We start from the raw sequence: 25,899 nt of genomic DNA, 5'->3' as shown, positions 1-25,899 counted from the left end.
GAACAAACAATAACTCAAACTATGAATTTTGAAAGCTGCAGCATCTGAAACCGACCACAATGAACATTTGACAGATAAACAGAACCACAGTGCTTCAGTTTCAGCTTCAGAGTTTGTCATGTCTGTTATGTATTGGGATTGTCTCCTCAACTCGCCATATATTTTTTATTAGTAAGTTTTTATTGTTATTTTCATCAATTACTAGAAATTTCAGGTGACCCCATTTGAATTCCAGGCGACCCCACATGGGGTCCCGACCCCAAGGTTGAAAAACACTGCATTACACGAAAGATTATTGGGGGTATTTTTCCTAAAACTGCAGCTAAAAGCAAATCGGAGCTCAGAACATGAATTTGAAATGGATGCAGTTTCTAAGATTTACAGGGATTTTGAAGGAGTTAATTGCAGAAATCAAATTTAATATTTATAACTCTAATTTCATTACTGTATAATTACAAAAAAAAAAGCTTAGTTGTGTTTTCTATACCTCAGAATGGGCTGTTTGAATCTGCAGAGGGAGCAGGTCACCTTTTGTAGAGTCTGCCATGTTGTACTGCCATGTGTCTATAATAGCTCTCAACAGCTCTGTTTTATAGCGGGTGACATTCAGCGTTGAGGTGCATTAGTGTTCCCTATTATATCTATGTGTGGATTGCGTTAAATAAAAAGCCCTAAAAAGCCCAGAAAAGACAAAACACTGAATCCAACAGATGTCTGCTTTACCTTTAATATCATGTGAACAATGAACCTGTCAATTGCTTTTACAAGGTCCTCTATATGTGTAGAAAAAAACAATGTACACTGCTTTTTAATGCAGCAAAAATATATGTAAAATGCTCAGGTTTATCATTTTTTCCACACTGAGCCTCTTATCCCATTCTCTGTGCCTCGTCTGTCACATCCATGCACATACACACAAACGAACACACCAAAGAGAACAAACACAGTCTGACTCTGCCCTCTAATGGTTCACAATCACAACTACCTTCAAGAATATCGCTGCTGTTTTCAGTCAATGTTGGACTCTTGCCCTGAGACGGATGCATAAAATACAGAGAAAGTCAACACACAGACTGCAGATATCATCTCAGTCAGCACATAGTCATAGAAACACAAACAACTGAGCTTCTGTGTGTACTGCTACAATACATTCACGGTGACACAGTTAAAGCCGTTGTCTTTGATCATGAAAAACTGTTTCATTTATTCTGCAGAAATGCTTCTTTTCAAAATGGCACAGTAGTCATTGAACAAATCCTTCAGTTAATGATAAATATTTCTCCTTCATGTGACTTGTAAACTGTAAGAATACACACAACAGAGCACCATTTCATAGTTATATTTTTTTTCCTGTCCATTTTAACACGATTTTTCAAGTCGAATATCTGAAACAAAACCTCTGTATCATCCTTAAACGTCATGAATGTGGACGCCTTCCATTTATAAAACACTATATTCAAGCCAAAGCTGTTTCAGAGTATCACAGTTGGGTTTTTCTCTTAACTATGTGCTGTTTCTTCTTTGCAGCCACAGAACGGGAAGGTCCCACAGCAGGGTTGAAGCCAGGGTCTCCACAGAATCTTATCCCAAGTCATCTGACTGGAAACACTGTGTTCATGAGCGTTACCTTGTGAATGATTATCAGAGCTTCGTTTGTCTGCGAGGGTACTCTGATGGCTCTCCACCGCTTTCGCAACTCGCTCAAGGATTTCAGAATAACGCGGCTCAGTATCGGAGGTCAATGGACGGGACTCGGAGGGGTCGTAGAAAAGGTCATAGAGCAGGGGCGGGTTGTGGTGTGTTACATGCTCTCCGTGACACAAGCAGACCTTTGTGTTGTAACATCCGCCCGCTCCCGGAGGAGAAAAGTTGGGTGTGAAAAAGTGAACCTTAAAGACAGAATCACCTAGAAAAAAAAACATAAAACACACAACTCACAATTCTCAGTTAAGTACTTTTACAGGTTTGGCAAACACGCCTTATGATTTGTGTTTTGTCCTCTGTAATATTGGTTTATAGTTTCAGAGAGAAGAAGCACTGCAACAGCTGTACAAGACTCTCCCTCATACTGTAATATGAGCAGTTTTTTCCCCTATTTTCATTCTACACTTGTGTTAATTTAATACCCACAGTGTGGAAATTAACACTCGCAAAGGGTCTATATGTGTTCACTTTGTACAGTATCAAGGTAACACTTTTGAAAATGTTATAAGATTAACACCCAGTTTTAGTTGGTTAAACACTTTTCATCATTAAAAACTAACACCACATAACACTTCCCAGTGTCGTATCCACATTACACCAGTGTTAGTGTTGAGATGCAGCATGAAAAGTAACACTTTTCTCCCATGCCGTAAGTCTTCAAAGCTTTGCATTTTATTTTCTTTCTCTCCTTGAAAAAGTCAAACAAAAATAACCTGTAGTCTGCTACATATGTTTTGGTTGTGTCCCAAGCTGCATAATTTTTGGCAATCCATTTTTGAGGCATTCTCTAAAACACAGGTGTCAAACATGCGGCCCAGGGGCCAAATCCGGCCTGCCAAAAGGTCCAATCTGGCCCGCGGGATGAATTTGCAAAGTACAGAAGATATTAACAGTCAAGGGCATCAAACTCAAAATAACAGCATAATATAATAACCTAAAAAATAACTCCAAATTTTCTTCTTGGTTTAATGTGAAAAAATAATGACATCATGTCTAAAATAATGGCAACACCAATTTTTTCTCTTTGATTTACTGCAAAGAACATTAAATTCTGATGTCCTTTAATAATAAAACGTCAATAACCTGAACAAATATGAACAACCTGAACTGTATAAAGAAAAATAAGTGTAATTTTAACAATATTCTGCTTGTTTCATGTCTTGGTAGATCTGATCTGTAATGCACATGTATAAATCGTAAGTTGAGGCATAATATTGATCAAATTTTTCTTATTATTATTTCTTCTTATTTTTCTTCAGAAATTTCACTTTTTTCAGGTTATTCACATCTTTTTTTGTTTGGATAGTTTGTAAAATGTACATGTTATCATAATTTAATGTTATTTTTTGCATATAAAAATTTGGAGTTATCATTATTTATAGGCAATTATGTTCTTATTTTACTGGTCCGGCCCACTCGAGATCATACTGGGGTGAATGTAGCCCCTGAACTAAAATGAGTTTGACACCCCTGCTCTAAAACATGTGGGGTAATAGTGCACCCATCCCCACTGATCTCATTGTTTGGTGTGGCTCTGGCGGATGCTCCTTTTATTGGACGTTGTATGAATATGATGGCCTTCGGCTGTTTGTTAGCTAGGCGCCTAGATTTATTTAAATGGAAGGATGCTCTCCCTCCCACATATGGACAGTGGATCAGAGACGTTATGCACCATATTCATCTAGAAAAAATTAGATATACCATTAGGGGTTCCACCAGAAAATTCTATGCCATTTGGCAGCCATTTATCAGCTTTGTAGAAGGTATGGAAGCTACCAACATATTTGTGTGACTCAAATATCTGTGTACCTTTTTGATTTGTTATGTTTATTTATTTTTTACTTTATTTACTTTTAATTGTCTTTCCCCTTATTTACTTATTTAAGTGGACGTGAACTTACATATGTGCATGTGTGTACACACACACACACACACACATATATATATATATATATATATATATATATATATATATATATATATATACACACACACACACACACACACACAGGGTGGGGAAGCAAAATTTACAATGAGCATTTAGTTGTTTTTTCTCAGCAGGCACTACGTCAATTGTTTTGGAACCAAACATATATTGATGTCATAATCATACCTAACACTATTATCCATACCTTTTCAGAAACTTTTGCTCACATGAGTAATCAGGAAAGCAAACGTCATAGAGTGTGTGATTTGCTGAATGCACTCGTCACACCAAAGGAGATTTCAAAAATAGTTGGAGTGTCCATAAAGACTGTTTATAATGGAAAGAAGAGAATGACTATGAGCAAAACTATTACGAGAAAGTCTGGAAGATACTATTCAAGAAGAATGGGAGAAGTGGTCACCCGAATATTTGAGGAACACTTGCGCAAGTTTCAGGAAGCATGTGAAGGCAGTTATTGAGAAAGAAGGAGGACACATAGAATAAAAACATTTTCTATTATGTCAATTTTCTTGTGGCAAATTCTCATGACTTTCAATAAACTAATTGGTCATACACTGTCTTTCAATCCCTGCCTCAAAATTTTGTAAATTTTGCTTCCCCACCCTGTGTGTGTGTATATATATATACACGTGTGTGTGTGTTTGAAGGGGGTTTGTATATTTCTATATGTAAGTGTATTGCATCTGGATGTAGATGGATTGGTCCAGGGTCTGGTGCTTGGGATGGGTGGGAGGGTAGGTGGATGGGAATTAGATGCAGCAGTTTCATGTTTAAATTGTTTTGTTTTTTTTTGGATTTGAAAACTGAAAATAAAAAAAGACGTTGATCAAAAAAAAAACAAACAAACAAAAAACACCTGTTGTCCTGTTCTTAGATCCTTAGAAATTCTCAACCTTTCCCTTCTGTCACGGTTCCTTACTTTACGTTTCCCACAGCATTCAGACTCCACAGGTGTGTTTAATCTCTTCCACCAATGTGGTTGAAGGTGTAATCAGCCAGAACGCCTGTTCTTGAAGCGGCCATTTTGAAACATCATGAGTCAATGTGGCCTTGCTCATTCTGGTGTGGGTGTGGAACCGTTACATGAGGGCGTGGCTTGATCTACCCCAATCAGGGTTAAATTTAACATCAATGTTAAAAACACTCTAATTTGACAACTTTAATTTGTTAAAGGTAACACATGTGGTGATAATTCAACACCAACACTCTCTATTTAACTCTGTCCCTGAAATGTCAACACTCTCATATTTGTTGTGTACATGCAGAGTGTGCAAGTTCTGTTGCTAGGCAAACCAACAAAAGAAGTAGTCTGATGACATTTTGCAGTAGCACAGAACCATGGGAGTTGTTTTTACCACTATTGCTTATAAAAATCTGACATGACTCGGACAGAAAACATAGTGACTGATATTCATGTCATATAATTCCATTGTAACGCTACAAACATATGTAGTATGCTTTCCCTTAAAGAAGTTCAAAATATAAACATTGGTGGAAATACATCAGGGTTTCTGCAGGTTTCAGCAAATCTAATTTAATGCTTTTTGAGGCTCTTTTTAATGCCACTTTAAACAAATTTAATGCCCACACTGCAAAAATCTCAATGTTACCAAGTGTATTTTTCTCATTTCTAGTAAAAATATCTCATCATTGGCAGATTTTTTTTTGCTTGAATTAAGCAAAAAAAAAAATCTTGAATTAAGCAAAAAAAATAAAAAAATAAAAAAAATAAAAATCTGCCAATGGAACAAGTGAGAATTATCTTGGTAAGATTTCTTGAAATAAAATTTTCAAGATCTATTGTCTAAAAATAAGTTCTTACATCTCACTGAAAAGTTACTCTTTGGGTGATTATGTCTTATTTTAAGTGTGATGAGATATTTTGACCAGAAATTAGAAAAATACACTTGGTAAAATTTTGATTTTTTCCAGTGCATGTCCAACTGCAGATACAGTTTTATATATAGTTTTATATATACATGGCTTTAACCAGGTTCTGAATAGTTCCTCCTCCAATCACTTCTGCTGAAACTTGCATTTTCCTATTTTTCTGACATTTGCTAATATTCCCTCCACTCTTCTGCCACAGCATGAATACGCTTACAGCATGTTGCATTCCAAGCATCCGGTGTTGTGACTTCGTGTACCAGCCATTAACAATAGCCAATTAAAGGGTTCTGCCTGTCAATCATCACACTATACTTCCCATCAAAATTATTAAATGTTTACATAACCAAAATAAATCATGAATAATAATGCTTTTTTTTTCCATCAAGTGTATTTAATTACATCACATTTAATGCTTTTTATTGCCATTTAAGGCCTTATTTTCACAAAATCTATTTCATGATTTTTAATGCTTTTTAATGACCCGCAGAAACCCTGTATATGACATAATGTAAGCCCATGAGTCGACAAAATATATAACCTAGGTTTTGTTTTTACAGTTGTTACAGATACAGAAATGTGTCATATTATGTCTTTGAGAGCACAGTTACTGTTTTCTTGGCTGTTTAGACCTCAGCTCAAACTAAAGCTGGGTGGAGTCGATTGGGAGACTTGAAATAAGCTTAAGTCATTGAACTAACAATGACAGGTGCCAAAAAAACTCAGAGCAGAGTGAATCAAGCACAGTCTTCATAGTTTGGAGAAAAATCTAATGAAGCCAAATAAGTGAAAACATCTGTGTGGGTGGACTAAGGTTGTGTGGAAGGCTTTAAGTTGTGTGTGTGCGAGTACTGTAACTTCATCCTGTTTTACTCCTGTAATAAAATCCCGAGTTGTCATAAATAAAAACATACCACAGGACTAGGGATGTAACGATATGAAAATTTCATATCGTGGTTATTGTGACCAAAATTACCACAGTTATCATTATTATCGCAGTATTGTTGAAATATGGTCAAAATGTTCAAAAAGTACTTATACACACACTGAAATAATTAGAAAAAAATAAAATAAAATACTAGGCACAATGTACTTTCTGTTGCAGAAACATTCAAATATTAACATGTAAACATCAAAAATACAAATGTGCATTAAAGATATGTATTTATGTGTATTTTTGCACATCTTTTATCTACTTTAGTATGTTTTTAGTGTATTTTTGCATATTTTTTGTATACTTTAGTACATTTTTTGTGTATTTTTGCATATTTTTTGTATACTTTAGTGTATTTTTGTTTATTTTTAGTATACTTTAGTATGTTTTTAGTGTATTTTTGCATATTTTTTGTATACTTTTATATGTTTTTAGTGTATTTTTCCATATTTTTGTATATTTTAGTGTATTTTTGCATATTTTTACTGTAGTCTAGTATATTTTTAGTGTATTTTTGCATATTTTTGTATACTTTAATGTATTTTTAGTGTAATGGTGTGAGAAACATTTGTATTTGTCATTATTTTTCGTTTATTCTGTTCTTATTTGACTGATTCTGATCCACTTTAGCTCATACTGGCCTAAATGTGGAACCTGAACGAACATGAATCTAAAACAGTGAATGCCATGCCAAACATAAAAATGTGCATTAAAAATGGCGCCTTATCGCCATTGTTGGACCATTTTCCATATCAAGTTTGTGTTCAAAGTGCGGTAATCAAACACGGTTATCATGATAATTAGAATTTAAACTGTAATACTAACCTTCGGGAATTTTACCGCGGTTTATCATTATACTGGTAATCGTTACATCCCTACACAGGACCATAATTCTTCGTGTGAACTTACTGCCAGGCGGATGCCATCTTACTGCATTCAGGTAGACGCCACAGTAGTGGAACATAAATTCATGCTCAGATCGCTCAGCTTTCCCCTCCATCAGTGGCATGAGGTTATAACCGTCGAGATGTCTGCGAGACGACAGCGAGGAAAGTTGATGAGGTATGAATGTACTTTATGACATTACAAGCAGGAAGAGAAAGACACTTTTGACCTTTTGTTCTATAATGACGTATCTGACACTGGAATTTCAATCTTTGCTCATAACACACAAGGTCGCGGCAAGGATTAATTTGTAGTCTTGGCATAAAAAAAGAATATACCTGTCTGGTTCAGTGTCCTTTGCAAGATATTTGAGTGTAGGGTACAGATCCATGAGGCTGGTGGGTTCATCTACCACTTTCCCAGGGGTCAGCCTACTCGGCCAGCGGAAAATACCAGGGACCCTGATCCCGCCCTCCCAGCCTCCCATAGCCTTCCCACCTAAGGATGTGCAAAAATATGACAACACAGATACTTGATTTTCACAGTAAATACAGTGAAAAAGACACACAAGCCCTATTATAGTAATTATAGAGGAACTATTCCTATACCCATAACTGAAACAATTGCTTTTATTTAAAGGAGTGATATTTTGCTTTTTGAAATGGAATTATGCATTTTAAAACATTCCTCTGTGGTCTAGGTAATAATCAACTGGCATTTTTTATGTAATACAAAGTGAAAGCACAACCCCGAGTAAGAAAATCTTGAAAAATATGGCAAATGCTACGACAAAACGAGAATAATATACTTAATATTTTGTCTGGTCGGCTTCATTTGAGTTGTTATTCCACTTGTGTTCCTGACATTCAGGCATATTTGAGAAAAAAATTAAGGTAATTTATGGCTAATAATGAGGAAAATAATAATACAACACAGCATGAAATGGACTTGATACAAAAGCAGTAAATGTCTGTTCTTTTAGATGCAAAGATGGACCAACACTTGCCAGTTTTCATATCCGTGCATGAGATAAAATGTTGAAATGTCAAAGAACAAGGTCATTCATCTATAGCTGATTGAACAATGTGAGCTCAGGATCACTGTGGCAAATCTTTGTGAACCACTGTAATACATGGCTACATTGACAAATGTCAGTTTCATTTTTTACTAAGTCAAAAGTCATTAACTTCTTTCTTCTTCAGGCTAAAAGAACATAATTCAGTGGAAATATTAATTGTACCCCAATACTGTTTTTTTTTTTTTTGCACCCAGTGCTCTGGACTATAGGTGTAAAGGTCCTCCTAAACTGTTACCAGGCACAAGTTAAAGGAGTGATATTTTGCTTTTTTAAATATAATTATGCATTTTAAAACATTTCTCTGTGGCCTACATAAACTGTAAATGCTCTACTTGGGTCTGAATTCTTCATTAATTCAACTCCACAGGTCCATCTTCAACTCTATTTCTGAGTAATGACACCAGAAAGGTTGTTTTGAGCGCTGGCCCTTTAAATGCAAATGAGCCACTTCACACCCCACCCCCTCCAGGTTGTTGACGTGCTTTCTGTCCCGTTCAGCCACTTGTGTTCATTAATACAACCAACAACTGAACATTTTAGGTAATCAGCTCAAAGTTTGGACATATTTTCAGTTTTTACTACAACTGCTGCTGCTGACAAACAATTATGTCGTACTTGGAGAAATGTTCATCGAAAGTCTTGACCTTATATGTGCAAATTTAACTAGTTATAGACATAATAAATTCAGAAGGAATTGAAACAGGTTGTAGAAATCCGCTCGATTTTTGCCGGAATTAATATAAAGATACCTTTGCAGCACCTGGAGGGTTCAAATTCAAACTTTATGAACTATTAGGGTCCAAATACACAAATAAATGAACCAAAGACTAATAAAAGTGGGTTTAGCAAAATATGACCCCTTTAATAGTAATATAATTCTAGGAATAATGTTTAGAAGAGCTTTACAAACTCAGTATTGATATGTATAATTATTCTAAATGCAGCACCTTAAGTAAATGTCAGTACAAATACACTTTGTACCTTTATAGATGCCGTTCCATCCTCCTTTTTGACCTCTTGCATCACTATCCTCTAGATGTCCGCCGTGGTCTGATGTAAAGTACATCAGGGTGTTATTGGCCAGGCCGAGGGAGTCCACTGTCTCTGTCAGTTTGCCTTAAAACATATAAATATAACATTAGGGGTAGGTTAGTAAGTATGGTTTTACAAAAGGTGCTTGTTATACATTTTTCTTTCACAGTGAAAATGTATCCTGACAACAGAACCACAGAGGGCAGAGTAATATTGAGTTAGCAGCCAGTACGGCCTTTTCTGCTGACCTAAAAAAATCAGAATCACCAACTTACATTTACATATTTGTTCCATGAGGATATATTGTATTATTACTATGCCTTCTAGTAGTGTATGTGTATGTTGGAACATCTGTCCAATCAGATTTCAGCCTTCTGGTGTTGCCGGGTAAAAGAAATCTGCCTCAAAGCCTTCAGAATTAACAGTGCAGCCTATGGAGTTTCAAATAAATGGAATGAACCTGTTGCTTTAACCAATCAGATTTCATGTTGGCCACATGGAGGCGATCTAGGAGGTGTATAATAACTAGGGTTTGCACAGGTTTAAGACTGCTTAGAACAGAACTGAATGCCCATTTCACAGTCTATTTCACAGGTGTCAAACATACGGCCCGGGGGCCAAATCCGGCCCGCCAAACGGTCCAGTTTGGCCCGTAGAATGAATTTGTGTAATGCAAAAATCACACTAAGATATTAACAATCCTTTTAGTTTGGGTTCCACATTCAGACCAATTCAATCTCAAGTGGGCAGGATTCAGTAAAATACTACCATAAGAACATATAGATAATGACAACTCCATTTTTTTCTCTTTATAAATGTAAATATTTTTATGTATTTACACTAAAAAAAATATGATTTCACAAAAAATGTGAACAACCTGAACAAATACGAACCTGAAATGTCTTAAGAGAAGTAAGTACAATTTTAACAATATTCTACCTGCTACTGAATGTTTTGTGTAATGTTTTGTAGATCCACTGTGACCTGTAAGTTATAATGTACATGTGTAAATGATAAACTGAGGCAGAATACAGTTAAAATTACATTTATTTTTTCAGTTTGTTCATGTTATTCACATCTTTTTAAAGGGTAGTTTGTAGATGTAAACCTTTTCATAATGGAAATTTACTTTTTTCGCTCTAAAACATAGAGAAAAGTTTGGAGTTGATATTATTTTTATATATTATTATGTTATTATTTTACTGGTTCGGCTCACTGCAGATCAAATTTAGCTGAATGTGGCCCCTGAACTACAAGGAGTTTGACCCCCCTGGTCTATTTCATGGCTATACTGGTAAAATTTTATGACTCTTGGAATTTAGGAAAATGTATTTATTTACTCCAATGCCTTAATTCCCACCATTCCAAGTCATTTCTCACTGGGGGCTTCAAAGTTAGCGGTAATTGGTTCCTAATTTCAATGGAACGGGTGGAACTGAGTCGACTAACGTTACTTTTTTTGCAGCTTGGACATTTAACAGACACATTTAAACACAATACTGCTAACACATTTACGGCAACATAACTTAAGACTTACCATATCAAATTTAATACCTTTTAAAGATGTTTTTATGATGTTAAATGCAAATTTTTTTAATCCAGGACTTTTAAGACTTTTTAACACCCTGCAGGAACCCTGAATAACATCAGCATTTCCACTATATTTGATTGGATGGTCAAAGGGTAACTAGTCAGTGTAAGCTCAGCTAGCAAACCGCATCTGCATAATGTATTTTATTAACATTTGTATGTTTTTGTCATTTTATTCAGTAAACACTGATGATTGTGCTTGAGATGATGTTTGTGGTGCAGCTGTGACTGTAGTGAAAAGACACCTGTTGAGTTGTGTTCACTGGATTTCTTGCTTTAGCGAAGACATTCATTCTCATTATGTCAGATACCCGTCTGAGATGCACTGCCCTGATATATTGTACGGCATAGTAATGATATTTAACCCATAAAGACCCAGTGCTACTTTTGTGGCAGTTCCCAATTAGATTTTTCTCTCTATTCAACCTTTCTTAAATGATTTATCACCATTTATCTGAATATTATACTCTCTGTTTTGCATTTTTTCAGTGAAAATCAGGAATTTTCCAATATTCAATTTACTGATCATGTACTTTAATCATCATCCTGAGATTACATTTGAGGGTTATTATACCAAAAAGAGAAAGCTGAAGAAAAACTGACTTTTTCAGTAAAATATATCATTAACTGAACATAAACTATGTGTCTCCATCCACTGTCATTTATCACACTCCTTGAGTTTTATCTGTGAATCAATGTTGTAGAAGATGCCGTTGTTTCCATGTTCACTACAGAGCCTCTGAACGTCCAAATGGGTCATATCTGATGACCATGAAAAGATGACAAACTCCATTTTACACCAATTATTTACATGTATTGATAGGATTAGTGGCTCTAAGGTTATTAAACATTTTAGATCAGTAGATACTCTTGGTCACTGGTGTATATTTGGGTCTTTATGGGTTAAAGCGGGGTTAAGTCAGGTAGAACACCACTGAAGGGCTAGGTAGGAAATACACGGCCCACCACTGTTGTAAGATATTAAAGCATCACTGTGTCTGCTGTAATATCTATAAAACAAACCTCACTTACTCACCAATAATCCAGTCCATTTCTTCGAGGTTGTCACCATAAGGACCATGACGACTTCTACCCGCAAAGCCAGGGGTTTTAAAGAGTGGTGTGTGGACATGTACCAATGAGAAAAAGAGGAGGAAAGGGTGGTGTGCATTCCTATAGAGGAGATGAAAAGAAAGAAGGGTTGTTAGGTAAAACAACAGCGATACTTTTATTATCAAAATTAAAAAATATAAAGTTAATTTTCCTCACAAAAGGATCTAAAAGATAAAACAATACAGTGCCTCTTCCCATATAGCATTCATGAGACTTACACAGACAAAAGTGGGATGTAAGATAGATTTTCTGTGCCTTTCTACCTCTTTATAAAATTCTGCGCTTCTCCCAGCAGCCTTTGGGGAACCGTTTCCACTCTCATTGGCTGTTCAATCACATCTTGGTTCCTCATGATGATACAGTTCCAGGTCGGCAGGAGTTTAAAGGGCAAATACCAAACAGCAGCTGCGATGACACTGAGGAGAATAAGTGCTACCAGGAGCCGTAGGTTGACTTCCAAAAGGCCAAACATATGGACACACACCTGAAAACAGACACAGTTTGTATAGATGATGAATGTTCTACAGGAGGCAGAAATACACAGCATATACTAGGGTGAATATAAGTCTCAAAAACTAGGCTAAAGATAAAACCAGCAAAGAAAAAAAAAATTATTTACAGACATAAAATTAAAACTACATTAGTTAAAAACATGAGGACCAAATAAAAACTGCAGTGAACCACAAAATGTGGAAGTAATGTGACTGAACTGAATAGTTTTCACAGTAGGAGACTGTAAACGGTGGTTTTGCTAATTATATTTGATGTCATGCATCATTAAATTAAAAAATAAAAACAACAAAAAAAACAACTCCCAAGGTCTATAAATCCAGGATTTTAGAAAACAAAGAGCAACTTCACTGAGACTAAAACTAGTCAAAATAAATAAACCACTTATTCAGGGAAAAAAAAATTACACAGAAAGACTAAAAACACATAAAAAATAATTAAAATATCATACTTTTATCTCTAGTATTTACAGTATATTGTTATTATGAATCACTTTTACAGGAACACCACAGAGTAAGAATATGATTTATAGTGAAATTATATTGAACTATATTATATATTATATAGTACATATTCAGTGGATACAGATAAACTTTATTAAGAGGCTCATACTATTCCAGCTGCACCTTAAATATTTGAATGTATTGAATTTAATGCAAATACACCACATTTCCCTGTCTGTGTCAATTTGTTGAATACTCAGTTCTGTTAAGGACCCATTATTCCTTTGCACAGTTCTGATCATGTGAAATAACTTTTAAAATCAAGAAAACAACTTAATTATAAATCAGTGTTTTTGTCAAAGCTATGTAGTCAGATAATATAAAACAGATTGCTGCAAAATAAACATCTCAAAGGCTGTTTAAGACCCATGTTGGGGTTTGTTTCACAATGTTGACTTGTTTTCTGTCCACTGTCCGCTGCTTACTTTCTCATTGGTAGGATATAACACAGGGATCCTTCAACTCCTGCATGGTCAATGTAAATATCAATTACAGTGTGGTTGAGACAGCAGTTTTGACGTTGATGTAGTGGCAGGATTTTGCCACTAGATGATATCATAACTCATTGCCAGGAGCCACCATTTTATTTCTTTCAGCTAAAACACATGCTTCCTTGTGTCTGTCTTTACCTCCCCTTGAGTGTCAGGGGTAAAGAGCAAAGGGTTTGGAGATCATGAGGCCCTTTGAGGCAACGGTTTGGACTTAACTGATAAAATTCAGCTTGCTCCACTTGCTGATTTTCTCTGCAGCTGATTCTTGTTTGTCCTCCTGGCTTGAATTTCAGTTTCAACATCTGCTTTGCTTTGCTTTGTCCTTAAACAGTTTTTCTGACTAACTCGACAGTGAACTACACCTCATGCAGCTTCCGTTCCCAATCCTCATTCCAACCCTTTGTGTCACATTTATGTAACTGCACATCAGTTATTTTGCTTGGGGCAAAATGGCACTGCGAAGTACAAATATGCCTCCAATAGCCGTCCAAATGTAGGCCTCATCATCGTTTGTTAAACTGTCACTGTGTGAAGTCTTTTCTCATGCTCCACCTTCTTTTGAGCATGTTCGAAAGGAGAGGCAGACATTAAAAAAAACCCAAAAAAAAACAAACACCCTTACTAATGTTGCGAGTCCGACTCCAAGCAGCAGGGTCAGATTTTGGAGTGTGTGTTGAAGATCTGCCAGGACGTCACTCCCATTTCCATGCACACAGTCATTGAACAGAGTGAACGGCAGACCATAGAAGTAGTTGAAGCCGTGCTGGTTGGGATGGTGACAGTGGTCCCCACGGTGTTCGCAGTTAACACCCAAATGCCACTTACCTGCAGAGAAACAGATAACAAGAGAGAAAGGGATCGATGGTATAATACCTGACCCAGCTTCCAGCGGTACGTGTTAGACAGTATCTGAGCCACTGAAGTGTCCTTATCTGTCTTCGTCTCTTGCCGCAGGATGGAAGCAGGAGTAATTTGATGAAGCGGATCAATAGAAAATGATCATATTAGCTTATCTCACCCACTAGACCGGTGGTGTATCCCTGCTGCTGTAGCCTCTTAGCGAAAGTGGTCTCACTCGGTGGGAGCCCCCCCGAACCTCCGAGGAACAGCAGTACCTGGACACGACCTGTGCTGCCCATTCCTACACAAAACAGACACACAAAAACACAAACGGAAGATAAAATAAAAGCAGGAAGAGAAAAATGTGACTAAGATTTAGAGCAAAAATAATCATGAAGAAATCAATCAGTATTGTGAATTACAAGAGTGGACTCTTCTGCTTTAAAGGGGTTCAATGCAGCATTTATTTATTTTTGTAACTCACTTTTTATTGTTTTTTTCTTTCTTTCCACCCATTAAACATTTTACAGTGATACAACAGGATATAGTTATAAGAAAATATATCGATAAAAACATGAAAATCAAATGTAAAAAAACAAACAAGAAAAAACAGCAAAAAACAAAACAAAAAAAGCCCCCACAGAAACACACATTCAACAAAAATCAATGCAGGATTTATATTTCAAACTCTTGTTGTGTATCAGAACATACTTAGGACTACCACAACTGCCAAAAAATCAACTATATGTATTTACAGACTGTATCACTCACTGAATAAAGTATAAAGCTCATAGTTTACACACATCTGGATTATGGAATCATCAAGTTTTCTTCTTCAAACTAATATCTCCGAGTGCTTTTCTAGAAACGAGAGCGCAGACCTCTGCCAAGGCAGATCAGTGGGCCCCTGTGGCCCCCCCACCCCCGATCACCACCAAAATTTAATCATTTGTTCCTTGTGCCAGTATCAACATTTCCTGAAAATTTCATTCAAATCTGTCCATAACTTTTTGAGTTATCTTGCACACGGACAGACAAACAAACTGATCTGCCTTGGCGGAGGTCTGCGCTCTCCAAGTACTTTTCTAGTTTAAATATTTGACAGCAGAAATACTACACATAACCCCTTTAATCCCTTACAGCGCAGGTGTCAAACATGCAGCCCCCCCATTATATTTACAAAACTACTCTTTCACAATAAAATGCAAATAAACACATAAATAAAAACAAAGATGAACAACTCAAAATGTGCAATTTTAATAATATTCTGCCTTTTACTAAATGTTTTGCACATTTATGGATCCACTGTGATCTGTAGTTGTGTTAATAATAATAATAGGAGATGGAATATTGTAGAAATTGTTCAAATTTTAGTTCTAAACATCAAAATTTTACCAATATTCTGCCTGGTATCAAATGTTTATGTCACATTGTGTGTAATTGCACATGTATAAATAATAAGTCAAGGCATAATATTGTTAAAATTGCACTAATTTTTCAAATGAAATTTCTGTTTTTTTCAGGTTATTCACATCTTTTTTGTAAATTGTAAATATTTTCATAATTTAATTGGGTTTTTTTGTACTAAAACAAAAAGAAAAACTTGGATTTGTCATTATTTATAGGTTATTAAATCATTATTTTACTGGTCTGGCCCACTTGAGATCAAATCGGGCTGAATATGGCCCCTGAACCAAAATGAGTTTGACACCCCTGCCTTACAGCATTGAGAAGGAAACGTGTATGTGGAGTATGTGCACCACATGTGCGTGTCTTCACCCCTCCCGGCGCTTTCTCTTTCTACCTGTTTACCTTCACAGGTGTGCAGCGTCATTCAAGACTAAAAAAGGCACCGCGGATTCAGTGGAATCTCTCTCTCACGCACCACACCTAAAACATCCACAACTCAGCTGGGGATCGTTTTTTTTTTCTTCCCTTTTTGTCGCTGATTGTTTTCTCCAGAATGCTTCACAACGCTGGGATAATGCTATGTTGTTTTAGTTCGGGTTGGAGATCAACAGTAGTTCAGTTATTGAGTTTTGTTTGGTTTAGTTTTAATGGTTTTTTAGGTTTAGTTCTCATGAACCAACATTTCCAAGCCCCTTTGTTACTTTAAGTATAATTATGTTACTCAAGGAAAAAATAGAAACTTCAATCACTACAGTCATTTGTTTCTATTAGCAAGGTTGTGAAGTCCTTTTGCATGTTTCGGTCTCCAGAGATTATCGTTCACCTCCAGAGGCCTGAACACAGCACTTGATGAGAATGAAGCAATATGTTGTTGAGCATCTGCTGAAGGTGAAAAAAACTGTAGGATCTAAGGCTTGAAAATAAACCAAAGCAAACCCCCTCTGCACATTCAGTCACAATAACTGTTGGTTTTTGTTCTGTTATGTTTACAGTTCTGTTTAACATGCTTTGTTTTGTTATCCTCTATGTTCAATTAGTGAAATCTTTACATAATGAGTGTAGTAGGCATCTAGATTACGTCAACTGATGTAATGAATGTGATGAAAGTCTTCAAATATAAAAGGATTCTCAGTAGAATTCCTTGGGCAGCATCTTGTTAGTGTTGTTGAATGGTAGAAAGGTTCTGCATTGAGCTCCAGTGAGGATACAGGGTGGATCCACTGCACCAATGAAGGGTTCTCTGGATAATATATCATGGGGGTTCTGGGTGGAACTACAGACAGATGTTCTAAGCATCACAATCAGCAGCTTTATTCCTTAGGGTACGTTCACACTGCAGGTCTTAATGCTTAATTCTGTTTTTTTGGGTTTTTTTTTTTCAGACTCATATGTGATCCGTCTACAACCCTGAAGTGACCAGCATGTGCAGAAGGAAGTGTAATGTTACAAGAATCACACTCTCTTTACAGAAATAAATTGTAGCCAGCAGAGCACAGTTGTGACGTTTGTGAAAGTTGATGAAATACAACATGACTGTTCAGACTGAGGTCACATTGGAAAATGATTTTGCACATGTTGTATGCAATTTACCTCTGACAGTTTGCACAATGGCCCAGATATTGCACATTTATGTAAATATATATTTTTCTCTTAGTAATAGTGGATTATATTTTTTTTATTTCTTATGCTCATTTTCTTTTGCATGCCATTTTTAAGTAACACTATGTTTTGGTTGTTTTAATTTTCGTAGTTAAATTCAAATTTTGTGCTTTTATACTTATTTTAAATTCTCTTGGCATTCAGTGCGGACAAAGTAAGATTATCAATTTACAGGGAAACCTGCTTCTTTATTGTACACATGACAATAAAAGGCTTTGAATCCTTTGATTTAGCGCCACGTATGTAAGTGGCCTGCATCTGATTTGAAAAAAACAAACAAACAGATTTTTGCTGTTCAGACTGTCATAAAAAAATCAGATATGGCTCACATATGGGCAAAAAAAGTCACATGTGGCCCACTTTTACCTGTGTTGTGAATGTAACCTTAGAGCAGGGGTCTCAAACTCATTTTCTTTCGGGGGCCACATTCAGCCCGATTTGATCTCAAGTGGGCCGGACTGGTAAAACAATAGCATAATACCCCATAAATAATGACAACTCCAAATGTTTGTCTTTGTTTTAGTGCAAAAAACCACTATTAAATTATGAAAATACTTACTTTTATAAACTATCCAAATAAAAAAAGATGTGAATAACCTGAAAAAAATGAAATTTCCTACAAAAATAAGTGCAATTTTAATGATATGCCTCAACTACAGCTACAAAGACACTGAACACTTACTAACAGGCAGAAAATTGTTACAATTGTGCTTAATTTTCTTTAGACATTTCAGGTTCTTCATATTTTTTCAGGTTATTCACATTTTATTGTTACAGGATAGTTTGTAAATGTAAATATGTTCATAATTTAATGTAATTTTTTGCACTAAAAACAGGAACAAAATTTCAAGTTGTCTTTATTTACAGACCTGAAGAAATACAATTTTTTTCACATCAAACCGAGAAGAAAATATGGAGTTCTTTTTTGTAGGTTATTATGCTATTATTATGTGACTGTAGATCATATTGGTCTATATGTGGAACCTGAACTAAAATGAGTTCAACAGCCTTGACTGTGGAATTTTTGCACTTTGCAAATCCATCTCACGGGCTGGATCGGAACCTTTGGGGGGCAGCATTTGGCCCCCAGGCCGCATGTTTGAGACCCCTGCCTTAGAGTGTTTTATAAATCTACTGTAGTTCACAGACAAAATGTGACCTATTTTATGCTGTAAATGTACAAGAATACAGAAAAGAGCTCCATATGTACAGTATAGAGCTAAAACACAGTAAAATATGCAGATCCTTGCAGGTGAAGCTGTCTTACAGAGCACTTCTCTGGTTAAAATGTAAAACTGGTTTGTCTTATCCCTGTCTTTGTCTTTGGTGACTGTAGCAGTTTCTGTACTTATTTCTAGAGTCCTCAATATATTCTGGCTCCATAAGTGAAACGTCAGCTACCTGAACGGAGAGCATATCGTCCTGTCATGAAAGCGGCCCGACTCGGGGTGCAGAGAGGAGCAGCTGCAATATGCTGAGTCAGCTTCACCCCCTCAGAAGCCAGTCTGTCAATGTTGGGCGTCCTAAAGGGCGATAAACACGAGTCATTGAACAGGCTGGTGAAATGATAAATAGGTTACTGATAAAAAAAAAAAAAAAAAAAAATCTGACTAACCTGATAGTGTCATTACCATAGCATCCAATATCACCGATCCCCAGGTCATCCACCATCATCAGGACAAAGTTGGGCTTCCTGTCCACCTCTGGTCCAGCGACATCACTTCCTGCTGCCAGGACCAGCAGAAGAGGCACCAACAGAAGGGACCTTAAAGTAGAAAATAAAGTGATTAGGTGATTTACAACCCCAAATAAGAAAAAAAACAGGGCAAAGGTACAGACATGAGGTCCAATCTTGAGACAAACTATGTTAAGAAACTTACAAAAATCCTTTTGATAATTGCTAAGAAATGTATTGCAATAAAGTGGAAATCAGACGCCCCCCCCCCTTCCAATTAAAATATGGCTTTGTGAAATCAATAGCTGTGTGCCCCTAGAGAAAATAACTTATTGGATGCAAAAAAAGAAGTAAAACATTTTATAAAATATGGCAACCATTTTTAAATTACAAGGAAAATCTACCAGCACACCAGGTTGACTAATTTCCCTGTATTTGATCTTGATATGACCGATGAGTAGTGATGCTACCCCTCGTCTCTCGCCGTATCTTCGATTATTGCATAATGTATTTCATTTATTAATTTATTACTATTTCTTATTTTATTTATTCATTTTCTTTATTTTTCCACTTACTTTTGTCCTGTCATTGTGAGTTCATTTCATTCTTACTTTGCTACCTTGTGAATATTGAGTTTTTCCTTGATTTGATTTTGTCTCGTCTCTTTGTAACTGTAACTTTGTTCTTGAAAATAATCAAAAATAAAATATAAAAATAAATAAATAAAATAAACAGCAAAGATATTAAAATTGACTTTGATTTGTATTCCATTATAAACAGAATAAGTGTAACATATTCAATTTCTTGCTCGGTCATTTCATTTGCAAATAAACTTCAATTCAAGACACTCATGCCTGTAACACATTTTATCCATTTTTGTGGAGACTTTGCTGTTGCTTTCTCTGTTTGGAACAAAACGGTGTTTCATCAGGCCATGCCTTCGTAATGTGTGCAGAATGTGGTTTTGCACTGGTTTGTTGAACTAAGCATATGGTGCATCACAGATGTTCAAATGACCTTTGCATTGGCGCAAGCTGAGCCTGGCATCCATTTGTTCTAAAAAAAAAAAAAAAACAAAAAAAAAAAAAACAGTATTGGGGTACAATTAATATTTCCACTGAATGATGTCCTTTGAGCCCAAAGAAGTTCATGACTTTTGACTTAATAAAAAAATTAAACTGACATTTGTGAATGTAACCATGTATTACAGCTGTTCACATAGATTTGCCACAGTGATCCTGAGCTCACATTGTTTAAACAGTTATAGATGAATGGCCTTGTTCTTTGACATTTCAGCATTTTATCTCATGCACACATATGAAAACTGGCAAATGTTGGACCATCTTTACATCTAAAAGAACAGACATTTACTGCTTTTGCATTTCAGGCTATGTTGTATGATCATTTGATTATTAGCCATAAATTACCATAACTTTTTCTTGAATGTGCCTTGATGTCAGGAACACAAATGGAATAATAACTCAAATGAAGCCAATCAGACAAATGTTACGTATTGTTTTCATGTTGTCTTAGCATTTGCCATGCTTTTTTAAGATCTTCTTCCTCGGAGTTGTGCTTTCACTTCGTATATCATAAAGAATGCTGGTTGATCATTACCCAGAAGCAAACAGGTTTCTAGGTACTTATTACGCGTGTGTATGCTTAGTTTAGTCTAAACATTACAAAGAAATAAAACAGAAGGAGGTTGTTTGGTATTGTGCAGCTCTAATTAATGGTTAGTTCTTAGACACTTTGACGACACTATAAAGTGTTTCCTGGTAACAATCCAAGACATTAATGTGTAGGAAGTGAATATAAGTTATGCTCGTTTTTTTCTGTAAATGTTTTGGACCAGAAGAGTAAGAATATTAATGATAGTGTATAATAATAAATCCTAAATAATCCTAAATTTCATGCATTAGGCGATACCGACCAAGATAATGTGTTTCTAAACATTAGCCTAGAACTTGAGTGTTCTGAACGTGAATGGTGGGTGGATATAATTGAGCAGCTATTCTGGTGTCTTAAAGAACAAAAATGGCAGTAGGTGCTTCCCTGAATCAAAAATAAATAAATAAATAAATAAATAAAAATAAAAATAAATGTGTATAAAGGAATTGGGTGCTCATGGGAGGAATTAATTAAAATGAAAAGGCAAAAAAGACTTGTGCAAGAATGACTATGTGAAATAAAATAAAATTAAATAGAATAAAATTAAATAAAAAATAAAACAAAATAAAATAAAATAAAGGAGTAAGTAATGTAAAAATTCAGCAATGGTGTCACTATATGTAAAAAAAAAAAAAAAAATTAATTAATTAAAAATTAAAAAAAGACTATTATTTTGTAACAGAATGCCTTGCACTGGTTTCTGGCTGTTGTATTCTTGCATTATTTACTTTCTGAACATTAATGGCTGATGTCTATTTTTATTTATGTATTTATTTGGCTGCAGTCCTTTTATTATCCTGGTGTATTTTTTCAGGACTTTGCAGTATAATCATTAATGTCAGTACTTATATGCAGCCCTCATGATACACAAAATACTGGCACAGACTATGATAAATCTGCCTTTTTATTGTTTCACTACTACAATATAAGGACAGGAAAAATAGGACTAAACCCAGTAACACAGAAAATATCCTAATAAACATGTGCAGGAAGATCTACTGGATAATCACATGATTTATTCGCCTCATTTTATATTACGACAGATTTAATATGCGGAAACTCCTGTCCTGTTTTGTGTAAAAGCAGTGCAAACATTGCGCCGTAATCTGCAACATTTCCATCTGGTAAAAATGGAAAACTTTATTACTTTATGAGCATTAACGGTGCAGCTGAAGTGCAAACGATGAGTGCAAAGTCGAACACGGATGTAAACAGATCCAACAGGTTCTGTTAGTGTTTTATTCCTTTATACTCCAACCGGTGTTTACAGACTTCAGTGTATGAGCGGTTGTTTTTACAGAACAAAGACAAGCCTTCTAATTTACTCACCTCATCCCACGGACACTCATACCTGTAGTACAATGAAGTGATTGACCAAACCTCAGGAACGACACACGTCTACGACAGAGGACGGACACAGCAGTGACGGACCAATCAGAGCACAGGGATGTGTGCCGTAAAGTATGGAAGAGATGCGCAACCACCGAGGGAGAGAGGGAGAGAAGGAGAGAAGGAGAGAAGGAGAGAAGGAGGAAACCCTGGTTATTTAACAAGTCTTTAATATTGACTGAACTCTCTGTTGTATTTATTTATTTATATTTATTAGATATGTTATTTTTATTTACTTATTTATTTATTTATTTTATACTATTATTTGTATATTATGCTTTGTATCGTTCATTATTTTCTTAAACTTATATGTTCAAATGCTTTTTCCCTTTTGACATCTTGTTGTTTGTTCAAATTTTTGTACTGTATACTTAAATGTTTTCAATAAAGTTGGGAAAAAAAGGATATATCAAGGACATAAAACACTTACTCTTAAATAACAAAAAAAGAGGGAGGGAGGAAAGAAAAAAGAAAGAAAGAAAGAAAGAAAGAAAGAAAGAAAGAAAGAAAGAAAGAAAGAAAGAAAGAAAGAAAAAGTGGTAGGATAGATAGATAGATAGATAGATAGATAGATAGATAGATAGATAGATAGATAGATAGATAGATAGATAGATAGATAGATAGATAGATAGAGTGGGAGGAGGAAAGAAAGAAGAAAGAAAGAAAGAAAGAAAGAAAGAAAGAAAGAAAGAAAAATTGGTAGGATAGATAGATAGATAGATAGATAGATAGATAGATAGATAGATAGATAGATAGATAGATAGATAGATAGATAGAGTGGGAGGAAGAAAGAAAGAAAGAAAGAAAGAAAGAAAGATAAAGGATAGATAGATAGATAGATAGATAGATAGATAGATAGATAGATAGATAGATAGATAGATAGATAGATAGATAGATAGATAGATAGATAGATAGATAGATAGAGTGGGAGGAAGAAAGAAAGAAAGAAAGAAAGAAAGAAAGATAAAGTGGTAGGATAGATAGATAGATAGATAGATAGATAGATAGATAGATAGATAGATAGATAGATAGATAGATAGATAGATAGATAGATAGATAGATAGATAGATAGATAGAGTGGGAGGAGGAAAGAAAGAAAGAAAGAAAGAAAGAAAGAGAAATTGGTAGGATAGATAGATAGATAGATAGATAGATAGATAGATAGATAGATAGATAGATAGATAGATAGATAGATAGATAGATAGATAGATAGAGTGGGAGGAGGAAAGAAAGAAAGAAAGAAAGAAAGAAAGAAAGATAAAGTGGTAGGATAGATAGATAGATAGATAGATAGATAGATAGATAGATAGATAGATAGATAGATAGATAGATAGATAGATAGATAGATAGATAGATAGATAGATAGATAGATAGATAGAGTGGAAGGAGGGAAGGAGAAAAGAAAGAAAGAAAGAAAGAAAGAAAGAAAGAAAGAAAGAAAGAAAGAAAGAAAGAAAGAAAGAAAGAAAGAAAGAAAGAAAGAAAGAAAGAAATGGGGGTTGCCATGTGGATACACATGTAGTTTACCACCACCAGAGTGTGAATGTGAGAGCGAATCAATAATGGATCAATAATGGGTGTCTTGAAAAGCGCTCTAGAAATCTAATCCATTATAAATAAATAAATAAATAAATATGTACACTGCCTGGATAAAACAAAAAGTCTCGCTGTCAACATTTTGTGGGCCCATCTACAGGACATACTTGTTGTGGTATTGTTTATGCAGCTCAGTGCTTATGTGCAATGTCACAGTAAAAGTCCTAACATGTAGTTTGTTCAGACTTGCATTCATGTGTGTCCAGGGTTTTGTATTGATGATGGAAGACAGTCCATAGGGTTCAGATGTGGACTGTATTGGCCAACCCATGTGTGATAATGACATCTCATGCTCCCTGAATCATTATTTGACTTTGTTTGAACCCAGTGAATCCTGCTATTATCCACTCTTTATTCTGTGGACACACTAGTGGGTGTATAAGAACACTCACGGCATCAGCCAGCTTTAAAGGACTTGGATCTGAAACATGTGAATCATTACAATAATTACTCAGTAGAAGGCTCTTATTGACTCCGTTAAATCCAGGAGGAGTCTTTTTTTACTCAATGTGGTCATGTTTTACAAAGTGGGCTTAGTTAATGAACCTGCACTGTGGTTATTAGGAGGAAAGGAGCAGGACTATTATGCTGTCAAAGAAGTTTCTCTGTCTCTTTATGACTTCTTTCTTTCTTTCTTTCTTTCTTTCTTTCTTTCTTTCTTTCTTTCTTTCTTTCTTTCTTTCTTTCTTTCTTTCTTTCTTTCCTTCTTTCTTTCTTTCCATCCTCTCCTCTCCACTGTTGTCATTAGTATAGTAAAGGATCTAAACTCTTTCCCTTTCACAGTCGTTTCTCTCTCTTTATGACTTCTTTCTTTCATTCGTTCGTTCTTTCGTTCTTTCTTTCTTTCTTTCTTGCTTCCTTCCACTCTATCTATCTATCTATCTATCTATCTATCTATCTATCTATCTATCTATCTATCTATCTATCTATCTATCTATCTATCTATCTATCTATCTATCTATCTATCTATCTATCTATCTATCTATCTATCATCCCATCCTCTCCTCTCCACTGCTGTCATTAGTATAGTAAAGGATCTAAACTCTTGCCTTTTCACGGTTGTTCTTTCTCTTTATGACTTTCTTTCATTCTTTCATTCGTTCATTCTTTCATTCGTTCATTCTTTTGTTCGTTCGTTCGTTCGTTCTTTCTTTCTTTCTTTCTTTCTTTCTTTCTTTCTTTCTTTCTTCCTTCCTTTCTTTCCTTCCTTCCATCCTCTCCTTTCCACTGTTGTCATTAGTATAGTAAAGGATGTAAAGTCTTTCCCTTTTCAGTCGTTTCTCGGTCTCTTTATGGCTTCTTTCTTTCTTTCTTTCTTTCTTTCTTCTTTCTTTCTTTCTTTCTTTCTTTCTTTCTTTCTTCCCATCCTCTCCTCTCCACTGCTGTCATTCGTATAGTAAAGGATCTAAACTCTTTCCCTTTCACAGTCGTTTCTCTCTCTTTATGACTTCTTTCTTTCATTCGTTCGTTCGTTCATTCTTTTGTTCATTCGTTTGTTTGCTCTTTCTTTTTTCTTTCTTTCTTTCTTTCTTTCTTTCTTTCTTTCTTTCTTTCTTTCTTTCTTTCTTTCCATCCATCCTCTCCTCTCCACTGTTGTCATTAGTAAAGGATCTAATCTCTTTCCCTTTTCACAGTCCTTTCTCGGTCTCTTTATGACTTCTTTCTTTCTTTCTTTCTTTCTTTCTTTCGTCCCATCCTTTCCTCTCCGCTGTTGTCATTAGTATAGTAAAGATCTAAACTCTTTCCCTTTTCACAGTCGTTTCTCGGTCTCTTTATGACTTCTTTCTTTCTTTCTTTCTTTCTTTCTTTCTTTCTTTCTTTCTTTCTTTCGTCCCATCCTTTCCTCTCCGCTGTTGTCATTAGTATAGTAAAAGATCTAAACTCTTTCCCTTTTCACAGTCGTTTCTCGGTCTCTTTATGACTTCTTTCTTTCTTTCTTTCTTTCTTTCTTTCTTTCTTTCTTTCTTTCTTTCTTTCTTTCTTT

General features: G+C 35.4%; 1 protein-coding gene across 1 annotated transcript; it reads right to left on the bottom strand.

Moving 5' to 3' along the window:
• Positions 1 to 715: 715 nt before the first annotated feature.
• On the bottom strand, positions 716 to 22,310 carry arsh (arylsulfatase H). The gene is made up of 11 exons (XM_030125821.1): positions 22,260 to 22,310; positions 19,200 to 19,349; positions 18,986 to 19,107; positions 14,694 to 14,816; positions 14,298 to 14,500; positions 12,435 to 12,655; positions 12,095 to 12,231; positions 9,418 to 9,552; positions 7,697 to 7,856; positions 7,383 to 7,504; positions 716 to 1,906 (listed from the first exon to the last, which is right to left on the bottom strand). The coding sequence occupies exons 1-11, from the start codon at positions 22,277 to 22,279 to the stop codon at positions 1,500 to 1,502; spliced, it is 1,800 nt and encodes a 599-aa protein (XP_029981681.1). The 5' UTR covers positions 22,280 to 22,310; the 3' UTR covers positions 716 to 1,499.
• Positions 22,311 to 25,899: the final 3,589 nt, after the last annotated feature.

Source organism: Sphaeramia orbicularis, chromosome 21 (genome assembly GCF_902148855.1).
Source record: "Sphaeramia orbicularis chromosome 21, fSphaOr1.1, whole genome shotgun sequence".
NCBI classification, from domain to species: Eukaryota; Metazoa; Chordata; class Actinopteri; order Kurtiformes; family Apogonidae; genus Sphaeramia; species Sphaeramia orbicularis.
The sequence above is the reverse complement of the archived record's forward strand: the minus strand, read 5'-3'. Positions and strand labels throughout refer to the sequence as shown.

Coding starts and splice junctions, on each gene's coding strand:
- arsh (XM_030125821.1), bottom strand. CDS start 22,279: ATGAGTGTCCGTGGGATGAG. Junction 14,817..18,985: donor ACGATATGCTCTCCGTTCAG/GTAGCTGACGTT, acceptor TGTTTTGTGTAG/GAATGGGCAGCACAGGTCGT. Junction 14,501..14,693: donor ATACACCACCGGTCTAGTGG/GTGAGATAAGCT, acceptor GTTTCTCTGCAG/GTAAGTGGCATTTGGGTGTT.